Genomic DNA, 12,754 nt, shown 5'->3' with positions numbered 1-12,754 from the left:
CATAGCTGTTGCAACTCAACCTCTAACTCAGGACTCCTTCCATTATTTCCCTGCCAATATACATCTCTGCCTCTTTTTCTAGGTATGTCCCTTCTCTGCGTCTGCTGAGGCAACAAGCCTTTCTTCTCAACTTCCCCTCAACGGCACCATCCAGGCTGGTCCAGAGGCTGCACGAAGTAAGACCCAAATCCGAAATAATTTATTCTTGCGTTTTCTTGGGGCTACACTTCCCAGCAGCATGAACTTTGTACCTGTGTCAGCGTTTAAAGAACTCACCTGGCCTGGTGGCTCTTTCTGTGGCGAGGAACATGGCCGCCAGGGCAAGCAATCCAGGGGAGCTTGGCAAAAGCTAGCTCACTTCTTCATTATGTTTCTTTATTATCCATTCAATTTTATTATTTTTAATAACTATTTTACACAGTTTACACTTAGGTTTTTGTTGATTAAGCAGTATATGTTTGGAAAGTTGATGCGACTTTTAATCTATTTTATTGTTTTATCTTTTCGGCAAACTGCTTTGATTGTTTTTTAAAAACAACAACAACAATCAAGTGGTATATAAATTTTATGAAATAAATAAATTTAGTTACTGTATATTCCTGCGTATAAGACTACTTTTTAACCCAGGAAAATCTTTTCAAAAGTCGGGGGTCGTCATATACACCGGGTCATATTTCTTATACGGAGAGTATATCCCAAACGCTATATTTTAACTGGAAAAGTTGGGGGGGGGTCGTCTTATACGCCCAGTCGTCATATACGCTGGAATATACGGTAAATATATATATAAAATAGTTAAATGTTCACATGGGCCATATGTGCAGCTGCCTCTAATTTACATATTTTTGCATTTCAGATCACCGTTAAGCAAGGCATGAAGGCTGACACAGCGGCTCTCTTGGCCTTGTGCGAAAAGGCAGAGAATGACATTCGCTCTTGTATTAACACCCTGCAGGTAACTTCACACAACCCACTTCATCAACTAGTGGTGAAGGAGAATTTCTATTTTGTTTGCATTTTAATGAGGAACCACCTCAAGAATCAATGCACAAACCAAAACATAGCCCTTCTTTGAAATTCACACTTGCCTGAGTTTTGTGGTGCAGTTCTCTAACAACAACAACAAAGACACAGAAGTACATATATTAGGGGGGAAATGTGTATAAAAGCACATATTTGGGTGAAAATTACATTGTAATGTGCATCGTTAGGGGGGGAATTGCTTTCAAAACAAAATTTGTGTAGTTATCAAAGCTTCATAGAAGAATGGGTTTATGAGGAGAACTTTGCACCAAATGCCAATTTTCATGAGAGAGAGAGAAATATAATAAATAAAATGGTAAAAATTACTTGTGACTGGCCCACGAGCATCCGGTGAGCTTTATGGCCAAATGGGGATTTGAACCCTGGTCTCTCCCAGGTCCTCTTCCAACATTAACCACTGCACCACATTAACACTTTGTTGCAAACTGATATGAAAATGTGGAGAACTGAAATTACGCTTAGTAAAAGGGGGAACTGGGAGAGTCCGAAATTGACAGGCCCCATTCCATGTATTCAAATCTCCCTTTGTTATCTTTTTAAGTTCCTGCATAGTCGAGGTAAGAAGGAACTGAACGCGAGGACCGTGCAGACTACGCAGGTTGGCTCTAAAGACCAGAACAAAGGCCTGTTCTCCATCTGGCAGGAGATCTTCCAGCTTCCGAAAGTGCAGAGGTGAGGAGGGGGAGCTTCCGTGTTTCAATCGGCAGGTCCTTTAGAACTTAAGAGGAGCCCTTTGGATCAGGCCAATGGCTCATCTAGTCCAGCGTCCTGTCCTCACAGTGGCCACACAGATAACTGGGGGAAACCAAGCAGGACCCGAACTATAAAGAGCACACACTCCTCTTGTGGCTTCCAGCAACTGGTATTCAGAAGCATTACTGCTTCCAGTAGTGGAGGCAGAGCATAGCCATCCTGGCTAGTAGCCATTGATAGACTTCTCCATGGACTTGTCTATGCCTCTTTTAAAGGGATCTAGGTTGGTAGCCATCTCTGTTGGAGATTCATCCCCCGTGTCTGCTGTCATGGGATTGTTGTCTATCACATGATGGTGTATGTTTTCATTCCACAGTGGGAAATGACGAAGACAGGATGTTTCTGTTACTGTGTTTCCTGTAGTGGGACTATTGTCCTTTGTTCTCTCTCTTTGCTGTCTGATGTGTGTGTTTAGATGTAAATAAAATAGATTAGCCATATGTTGAGTTGCTGAGGTCTGTTACGCAACTGCGCAAACTCTGCGGATCAGTAAGTGTGCTGATGTTTCTTGGCATCAGTCGCTGTGATGTTTGGGCTGAAGAAAGCTTTTGAAGATCCCAAACGATCGACCAGGAGGGAGAGAACATGCCAGTCAGGCATGTGTCTCTACCAGGGTCCTACTCGAGAGTAGGAGATCCTAACAATCACAGCTTCCTGCGGAAGGGAGTTCTACAGTTTAACTAGGCGGTGTGTGAAGATGGACTTCCTTTTATCCATCCTGAATCTCCACAAACATTCAGCTTCATTGGCTGCCCACCAGTTCTAGTGTTACAAGAGCGGGGGGAACTTATCTGGCCACTTTATCCATGCCAATTTGTCCCTTCCAAGATGCATTTTGGGGTATATTTTTTAATAGAAGTGCAAAATTGCACCAGGTTTTAAGACTGCAAGGAGTTTAGCAAGCTGAACTAATATTTCCAGACATGACACTTTAATTTGATTTTTTTTTTCATTATGTTATTTAGACCATTAAAAGCTGCAGATTCTTTCTTTCCCCCCCTGATGTTAGTGCATGGAGGACCTGTATTTGGTAGAACAGTGTGAGATAAATTTTAAAATTATTTATTTGGCAGTGCTTAAATACTGTTTAGAATTTTAAATGGTTTACGTAAAGTAGTATGCTATACAGCATTGATTCTTTTTTAAATGGTGAGTAAAAATTATGAAAATATAGCAAAAATTATTTTTAAAAAAACAAAATTACATAATGAAATCGCGTCTCCACATTTTGACAAAAGTTCACTGTTGCTTGATTTCCCCCCTGCCTTTCCCTCCCCACCACCATGGGGAAGCTTTAAACTGCATGACCTTCTTAACCCTTCTGCTTCTGTTCCAAGGCAGAGAATAGGTTTGGACCATTCAATTCCGGCCCACCTCCTTGCTAATGACAACCCGTTCCATGTGACCTCAGCTAGAGCTTCTCTTAATCCAAATGCCCAAAGGTTTCACCACATCCTGCATCTAAGCATGTCCTCAGGAGAACATGAAAAGCTTACCCAGGTATGTAGTTTGTGTTTCATTTTTCGCTTTGGTGTGAGAAAGCAAAATTCAGATCCTTATCTCCCTGTGTCCTTCCCACCCCCAAATATATATTACCAAGAGCTTGGGGCAAGTTAAAATACTTAAAAAACAGAAATCTCTCTCTCGCGCTCTCTCTCTCTCTATATATATATACTGTATATATAATTGTCCAGTAGCACCTTAGAGACCAACTAAGTTTGTTCTTGATATGAGCTTTCGTGTGCATGCACACTTCTTCAGATACAGAGGCATGCAAAATTATAATGTCTTGAAGACATTCAGAATGAAATCTAAAACTTAGAAAAACACTGCATGTGGATTTCAGCATTCCACCATCTTTCAAAAGCTTATTCGGTTAAAAGCTGTGATTCTGAAAGTTGGTCAGGCTCTGAATTTGGTGTATCTCATACAGATGAAAAGCCCAGAGCTGTAGGGTAGCCTCTGTGAATGCCATTCAGTGTTGCATCTGGGAATTGCAGTTCAACAAAAGATTACTGGCTGACACCTTGGCCACATTCACACCATACATTCAAAGCAGTATGGTACTGCTTTATGCAGACATGGGCTCCCACCCACCCCCAAGTATTGTTGTGAGTTTGTGGGGTGCCTGGACTCCCTGCTTCTAATTCATGGACACTCCTTCTAATTCGTGGGTGACAGGCATTGGATTTAGCATCTTAAAGTAAAGCCAGATTGACTTCCCATGTTCAAGTGATCATCTGGAATGGGCCATTAAGGAGAACAAAAGGAAAGTATCTGAAGAAGTGTGCATGCACACGAAAGCTCATACCAAAATAAAAACTTAGTTGGTCTTTAAGGTGCTACTGAAGGAATTTTTTTATTTTAAAAGGAAAGTGATGAGCCATTAGAAATATCACCAGGGAGAGCAGTAACTTCTTCAGATCGGAGTTAGTTAGAATACAAAAGGCTGCTGTGGCTAGGGGAGAAGGCAGAACCTCTTGGACTGTCAATGCTTTAAGCCCCTCCATCGTAGGCTAAGATGGTATATTGTTGTTTAGTCGTTTAGTCATGTCCGACTCTTCGTGACCCCATGGACCATAGCACGCCAGGCACTCCTGTCTTCCACTGCCTCCCGCAGTTTGGACAAACTCATGTTCGTAGCTTTGAGAACACTGTCCAGCCATCTCGTCCTCTGTCATCCCCTTCTCCTAGTGCCCTCCATCTTTCCCAACATCAGGGTCTTTTCCAGGGAGTCTTCTCTTCTCATGAGGTGGCCAAAGTTTTGGAGCCTCAGCTTCAGGATCAGTCCTTCCAGTGAGCACTCAGAGCTGATTTCCTTCAGAATGGATAAGTTTGATCTTCTTGCAGTCCATGGGACTCTCAAGAGTCTCCTCCAGCACCATAATTCAAAAGCATCAATTCTTCGGCGATCAGCCTTCTTTATGCTATACGTGTAAATAAATAATATATCATGAAGATGCCACAGTTTCTGTTGTGCCTCATTTCCAAAGGAAACATGAACCCTGTAACTTTGCACCACTCAGAAATTGGGGTGTTGTTGTTGTTTAGTCGTTTAGTCGTGTCCGACTCTTCGTGACCCCATGGACCATAGCACGCCAGGCACTCCTGTCTTGCACTGCCTCCCGCAGTTTGGTCAAACTCATGTTCGTAGCTTCGAGAACACTGTCCAACCATCTTGTCCTCTGTCGTCCCCTTCTCCTAGTGCCCTCAATCTTTCCCAACATCAGGGTCTTTTCCAAGGATTCTTCTCTTCTCATGAGGTGGCCAAAGTATTGGCGCCTCAGCTTCACGATCTGTCCTTCCAGGGAGCACTCAGGGCTGATTTCCTTAAGAATGGATAGGTTTGATCTTCTAGCAGTCCATGGGACTCTCAAGAGTCTCCTCCAGCACCATAATTCAAAAGCATCAATTCTTCGGCGATCAGCCTTCTTTATGGTCCAGCTCTCACTTCCATACATCACTACTGGGAAAACCATAGCTTTAACTATACGGACCTTTGTCGGCAAGGTGATGTCTCTGCTTTTTAAGATGCTGTCTAGGTTTGTCATTGCTTTTCTCCCAAGAAGCAGGCGTCTTTTAATTTCGTGACTGCTGTCACCATCTGCAGTGATCAAGGAGCCCAAGAAAGTAAAACCTCTCACTGCCTCCATTTCTTCCCCTTCTATTTGCCAGGAGGTGATGGGACCAGTGGCCATGATCTTGGTTTTTTTGATGTTGAGCTTCAGACCATATTTTGCGCTCTCCTCTTTCACCCTCATTAAAAGGTTCTTTAATTCCTCCTCGCTTTCTGCCATCAAGGTTGTGTCATCTGCATATCTGAGGTTGTTGATATTTCTTCCGGCAATCTTAATTCCGTCTTGGGATTCATCTAGTCCAGCCTTTCGCATGATGAATTCTGCATATAAGTTAAATAAGCAGGGAGACAATATACAACCTTGTCGTACTCCTTTCCCAATTTTGAACCAATCAGTTGTTCCATATCCAGTTCTAACTGTAGCTTCTTGTCCCACATAGAGATTTCTCAGGAGACAGATGAGGTGATCAGGCACTCCCATTTCTTTAAGAACTTTCCATAGTTTGCTGTGGTCGACACAGTCAAAGGCTTTTGCATAGTCAATGAAGCAGAAGTAGACGTTTTTCTGGAACTCTCTAGCTTTCTCCATAATCCAGCGCATGTTTGCTATTTGGTCTCTGGTTCCTCTGCCCTTTCGAAATCCAGCTTGCACTTCTGGGAGTTCTCGGTCCACATACTGCCTAAGCCTGCCTTGTAGAATTTTAAGCATAACCTTGCTAGCGTGTGAAATGAGCGCAATTGTGCAGTAGTTGGAGCATTCTTTGGCACTGCCCTTCTTTGGAATTGGGATGTAGACTGATCTTCTCCAATCCTCTGGCCATTGCTGAGTTTTCCAAACTTGCTGGCATATTGGGTGTACCACCTTAACAGCATCATCTTTTAAAATTTTAAATAGTTCAGCTGGAATATCATCACTTCCACTGGCCTTGTTATTAGCAGTGCTTTCTAAGGCCCATTTGACTTCACTCTCCAAGATGTCTGGCTCAAGGTCAGCAACCACACTACCTGGGGTGTACGAGACCTCCATATCTTTCTGGTATAATTCCTCTGTGTATTCTTGCCACCTCTTCTTGATGTCTTCTGCTTCTGTTAGGTCCTTACCACTTTTGTCCTTGATTATGGTAATCTTTGTACGAAATGTTCCTTTCATATCTCCAATTTTCTTGTACAGATCTCTGGTTTTCCCCATTCTATTGTTTTCCTCTATTTCTTTGCATTGCTCATTTAAGAAGACCCTCTTGTCTCTCCTTGCTGTTTTTTGGAAATCTGCATTCAGTTTCCTGTATCTTTCCCTATCTCCCTTGCATTTTGCTTGCCTCCTCTCCTCCGCTATTTGTAAGGCCTCGTTGGACAGCCATTTTGCTTTCTTGCATTTCCTTTTCCTTGAGATGGTTTTCGTTGCTGCCTCCTGTATAATGTTACGAGAAATTGGGGTAGCATGGAGCAATATCTTGGAAGCTGTATTTTGTTGAAGGCTCTGAGCGTTGTTAGGAATTTAACTACAATTCCAAGAGTGGCTTAATGGCCAGTCCTTCTCACAGGGAACTCAGGGAATTGTACAGGTGAAACTCGAGAAATTAGAATATTGTCGAAAAGTGCATTTATTTCATTAATGCAACTTAAAAGGTGAAACCAATGTATGGGATAGATGCCAAGCAAGATATGTCAAGCCTTTATTTGTTGTAATTGTAATTATTTGTCATTAGGCAAGTCAATTATAAATGGAATCTAATTAATGAAATGTAATAGCGATGTTTATTTTTGTATTATTGCAACTATTTGTTTTATTACTGTGGACTTTCCAAAAGAAAGCATTTGGAAAAATTAAAAGGAAAATAATAATAATAAGTTGCATTACTGAAATAAATGCACTTTTCAACGATATTCTAATTTTCCGAGTTTCACCTGCATCTCCATGGGGGGGGGGGGATAGGGTGTCTCCTAACAAATCTCAGAATGCTTAACAAGCTACATGTCCCAGAATTCTTTGGGGTGAGCCATGACAAGCGCATTATGGTTAATGGTTGTGACTGTGGCTTGTTTCTGCTTTCCTTGGCAGGGCTTGTACGACAACTTTCTGAACATGAAGATAAAGGACTCCGCCTTTGACTCACTCTGCCTGGCCTTGGAGTGGCTGGGCTTCTCCGACCTGGTGAACAAGGCAGTCCTGCACAGGCAGAACTTCCAGCTCATGCGCTACTTGCCCTTCCTCCCCGTCGCTTTCCACTTGCTCTTTGCCGCTTCCAGCGTTCCCCGCCTGGCCTACCCCAACAGCCAGCACGAGGCATGTATTGAGAGAGGAGTGGTCGGGGGCAGAGCCAGGCATCACAAGCCAAGCAGTGGTGTCTTGGAAGGGGTGGGCAGATCCCGTGGGGAGGGTGAGAGATCACGGAGCTGGAACTCTCAGGGGGCCCCAATTGGGATGAAAAGGATGAGGCAGGGTGCGTGGAGCTTGTTGGAATTTACGCTTAACCATGCAGTTCACCTGCAGTCCCTTTAACCCTAGCATTGCCCAGATTCATGCATTGAAGAGATTGGCAGAAACTAAAACCTGACTTTGAGTTCATCCAGCAATGTGAGACTGCTCTGCACTACAGTGGTGCCTCGCAAGACGAATTTAATTCGTTCCGCGAGTCAATTCGTTTTGCGAAAAATTCGTCTTGCGAATCGTGGTTTCCCATAGGAATGCATTGACATTTCTTTTTTTGCCCATAGGAACGCATTAATTAAATTTCAGTGCATTTCTATGGGAAACCGCGATTCGCAAGACGAATTTTTCCGCAAAACGAATTTGTCTCGCGAGTCACCATCAGATCGCAAGACGCATTCATCTTGCGAAAAATTCGTCTTGCAGGGCATTCGTCTTGCGAGGTACCACTGTAGTTATATTTCTTTATGCTCTGAGGTACTACAGCAGGCATCCCCAAACTTCGGCCCTCAGATGTTTTGGACTACAATTCCCATCATCCCTGACCACTGGTCCTCGTAGCTAGGGATCATGGGAGTTGTAGGCCAAAACATGTGGAAGGCCACAGTTTGGGGATGCCTGTACTACAGTATTGAGAATCGGCCAGGAATCATTGCTTACATAATCTGTTACACACTTTGATGAACCATTAATAGCTGAGGAAGCCCTTCAGGGCGAAACAAGGAAATATCCTTGTTCTACCCTCTACTCTACCCAGTGCCAGCCAGCCTGTGTCTGCTACCTATGCTAGCCAACCTGTATTGTCCGCGACATTCCTGGAACTTTTCCTTAACCACGTTCAAGGACTGTAACATATAAACTTAAACAAGAATGTACAGTACAACCTCTACTTACGATCATAATCCGCTGGGCGAAACCGGATGCTAGTAGAGGCCCCATTGTGCACGTGCGCATTTGGCAGCGCACTTCTGCGCATGCGTAGACGGCGTCAGCCGCTTGTGCGCACACGCAGACGCAGAAGCCGCTTCCGCGCATGCAGAAATCGCAGCAAACCCGGTGTTTACTTCCGGTTTGCCGCAGTCACAACTTGGAACTTCCGCGAGAAGAGGCAGATGTAAGTCGAGGCTCCACTGTATGAAGAAAGGAAGAAATATATCTGCATTGGATTTAATTAAATAGGTTATATACCTTGCTTAAGGATTGTTTGTGGTGTACGTCCTGGACTTGATAGGAAGTAAACAGTAAAAAAAAATTGTTACAAACATTGCCACTCAGCCTGTTGCGCTCTGTATGTTGTAACTGTTGCATCTGCGTAACAAGGTACAGTATTGTACTGTATTTGCTTTGACCCTGAGGCAGCAAGGGCCATTCCTAGTTAATCCCGAGTCCAGGCTTGTTCAGTTTTCTCCTTGATCCTGGAGCTTACCAGTTTCCAAAGCTGGTGTACCGACTATTGTCATCGCTCAGTGGCACAGCACCTTGTTTTGCATGAAGAAGTTCCCAGGTTCAAGTCCCAGCATCTCCGTGGACAAATAACTGTCCAGGTACAAAGCAGTTTCCTTTATACCTGCATAAGTTCTTCTCTAGGCTGACCTTTCACATCTTGCGGAAGTTGCCCTGTCTGTCAACATTCCACGTCATGATGATAAAACATAACTTGGAGACTGACAGCTCACTAGTGCCCCTTGTTTTGTTTTTCTCAAGTCCCTGGTGAAGCTCACTCAGATGCAGAACCTCCTTGCTTCCATGATATCTGGGATCACGCCAACCTCCCGCAGCCGTGCCGGACCTCAATCTCTCGTCCTTGAGGCCCTTTGCCTCCTCTTGGAGATTATCTCACCGAAACTGAGACCGGTAAGGAAACCCTTCTGTTAGGACAAAATAAAAAAATCCCTTCAGTAGCACCTTAAAGACCAACTAAGTTTTTATTTTGGTATGAGCTTTCATGTGCATGCACACTTCATCAGATACACTGAAACAGAAGTAACCAGACCCTTATGTATATTCAGAGGGTGGGGGTGATGGGAATGGGTGATGGGCTGATAGGAGTGGTAAACCTGTTGATGACTGTTAATGACTGCAATTGGTCTTGCGGGGGGAAAGCAAGGGCTGAGGTGCTAAGGAAAGCTTGATCATGTATAATGAGATAAGAATCCTATGTCTCTGTTCATTCCAGGTGGCTCCATGGTACAACACAGCTACCTACCTGTAACCTTCTGTTAGGAGAATTTTATTTTCATCATCATATATGTGTGATTTATTGCCCACCCCTTACCCTGAGGTTCCAGGGCCGGTCACAGTCATTTAAAATACAATATTAACCACAGTTTAAAACAAATTACATTCACAGAAGTGGTCTGGGTCATAAAACTATAAATTTCATGTGTCAAAGGCCAGGGTAAGCAGGCACATCTTCACCATACCACCAGAAACTGTATAATGAAGTTCCCAGGTGCACCTCTGTGGGGAGGAAGTTCCACAACTTGGTGACTGTCACAGATTACACCCTCTCACTGGCCATCTCTACCCCGAGCTGTTGAAGGCGGCGGAACTGCCTTCAGTGGAACTTAGGCCTTAGGCCTCAAACATTCCCTGTGAATATGAAAACTGGGAATTTTGGACTACAACTCCCATCAGCTCTAGTCAGCACAGCCATTTTGACTGTGGCCATGCTCGCTGGGACTGATGGGAGTTGTAGTTCAAAACATCTGGGGGACACTGGGTTGGTGAAGGCTGCGTTCCTGGGCATGGCAGTTGATGTTAGTTTGGTGGGTCTCCCAATTCCACAGGCTTCATTTGTCACCCTTTGAAACACCTGTGTCCCTTGCCAGCTGCTTTGGTTTGCCACGTGAGGATTGCCTGCCCATTCCTGAAACAGTGAGCAAAGGACGCCCTCCCTGCCCAAGTGGGCTGCCAAGGCCATCCCGTCCCGTCCCGGTCCTCTGGCCTGAGCTTTACCTCAGGGGACCTTCTTGCATTGCAAGGCTAAAGGGGACAGTTACGCAAGTGCTGGCGGAAGCAAAGACCTGAAGGGAAACAATTAATTCCGTGGATGAGATCTGTACCCAAAAAAATAAATAAAATGACAGCAGGTGTCCTGTCTTGTCCTTCTCTCCCCCACCATCCTGTTTGTGTCACACACAAAAATCTTTTTGTGTATGTGTCTGCTTGGTGCCCATTGCCCTTCAAAATCACGGCACATGAACAGGCTGTTGGGAATCTTTGAAGGTCAAAAAAAAGGAGGAGGAGGCATAGCTTGCTTGAGTCCTTTGCCTCGTTGCTTACGCTGCACATAATGCTTGAAGCACTCTGAGGCTGGTAGCAGAGTGGCCGTTCTACTGGCACATCTGCATCTGATGGGCAGAACAGAACTATGGAACTCACTCCCGCAGGAGGCAGGGGTGACCTACAACTTGGATGGCTTTAAAAGAGGGTTAGAGGAATTCAAGGAGGAGGAAGCTGTGGGTGGCTCTTAGACACACAATGGCTATGGTCTGCCTCCATAGTTGCTTCTGAATACCAGTTGCTGGCGACCACAGGAGGGGAGAGGGCTCAAATCCTGCTTGCTGGTTTCGCATTGGGGCATCTGTTTGGCCACTGTGAGAACAGGACTTGATGGGCCATTGGCCTGATCCAGCAGGCTCTTCTTATATTCATATGTGATAAAATTCTTAACAACAACAAAACGGAGATTTTAGGGAAGAACAGCTCCCTAGCGCATTGGCCATGCTGGCTCTGATGTGAGTTGTAGTTCAGCAACATCTGGCGGGCCAGAGGTTCCCCACACGTCGTGCAGATTTGCCGGTTAAAGTTGCTCTGGAGTAAGTGGGTTTCCCAGTGGGTGCCTACATTTATTTAGAGGGTTTTTATACCACTCTCCAGCCAAAAAGGCTCCCAGAGCTTCTTACATACAACCAACTAAAACAGGGCAGTCTGTGCCTGTAAGCTTGCAATCTAAAGGACACGACACGAAAGGAAAGACAGGCATGGAGGGAAGAGGGGAAAAGCAAACGGGCAGGCAGGCAGCCATTTCCCCCACCCCACCCTGTCCTTGGCAGCAAGATACAACGAAGCTGTCCCCAGGCTATAGATTTGCCCACTGTGTGGGTCCTCTCTTAACTCTCTGGCCATATCCAGTGAAGGAAGGGCCACCCAAAAGTGTGTCTTACTCCTTATATAACCCACCAGTCCCTGTGCTCTGCAGGAGAGGGGCATGCTCTAGCAAATCACCGTATGCAGTTAGCCCAAGTCAGCCATAAGATGTTGCCTTGAGGTCTAGTAGCATGAAGTTGCAAGAGAGATTCCTACTCACTGTCTTCCATTCGCAATTTCCAGGTGAACACCCAGCTGTACAGTCAGAAAGAGAAGCAGCAGCTGGGGGAGCTAATCAACACCATGTTGGCGTATAATCTTACTTACCACCAGGAGCGGACCCCCGAAGGGCAGTATGTCTTCATGCTTGACCCGTGAGTATAAGAGCATCCTGTGAGTATAAGAGCATCGGGAGAGCCTGGTGGGGCCTGTCTGGTCCAACACCCTGTTTTCCTGTTCTGATGAGGAGCCCCCTAGTGGGACATGAGTGCAACAGCATTCTCCCTGCCTGTGATTCCCAGTCTACTGCCTCCAGCAGAACACTGTCATCATAGCTTTTGATAGCCTTATCCTCCATGGATTTTTTTTCTCCATTTATAAAGCCGTCACTACCTGTTGCAGGACCACTCTCCACTGCAAAGTGGGGTAAACCCTTTAAATATCCCGGGGTCCAGTTTCCCGCCACTTGTGAGTGGCAGCTGTTGGTATGAACCTGGGTTCCCCAGTACCACAGTGCCCACCATCTACCTTGGCATCTACCAAGGTTTTGTGCCCTTCTTCTTTTTCCAGACAGGTTTTTTATCATTTGGTGGGGGTTCCATTTCCCCCCCTCCCCCACTTTACTCATTTGGGTTGAAAGG

The 12,754-nt window shown here is 45.0% G+C and overlaps 1 protein-coding gene across 4 annotated transcripts in view; it reads left to right on the top strand.

Moving 5' to 3' along the window:
* CHTF18 (chromosome transmission fidelity factor 18) overlaps positions 1 to 12,754 on the top strand; it is a 39,336-nt gene that overhangs the window by 11,180 nt on the left and 15,402 nt on the right. For all 4 annotated transcript variants that reach the window (XM_035131915.2, XM_035131917.2, XM_060282989.1 and 1 more), the window contains exons 13-19: positions 83 to 176; positions 857 to 955; positions 1,586 to 1,716; positions 3,135 to 3,297; positions 7,434 to 7,658; positions 9,507 to 9,656; positions 12,138 to 12,268. In XM_035131915.2, the coding sequence (XP_034987806.1) occupies positions 83 to 176; positions 857 to 955; positions 1,586 to 1,716; positions 3,135 to 3,297; positions 7,434 to 7,658; positions 9,507 to 9,656; positions 12,138 to 12,268 (993 nt within the window). The remainder of the gene's footprint in view (positions 1 to 82; positions 177 to 856; positions 956 to 1,585; positions 1,717 to 3,134; positions 3,298 to 7,433; positions 7,659 to 9,506; positions 9,657 to 12,137; positions 12,269 to 12,754) is intronic.

This window comes from Zootoca vivipara, chromosome 14 (genome assembly GCF_963506605.1).
Source record: "Zootoca vivipara chromosome 14, rZooViv1.1, whole genome shotgun sequence".
In the NCBI taxonomy this organism is placed as follows: domain Eukaryota; kingdom Metazoa; phylum Chordata; class Lepidosauria; order Squamata; family Lacertidae; genus Zootoca; species Zootoca vivipara.
This window is presented reverse-complemented; position numbering and strand designations above follow the sequence as displayed.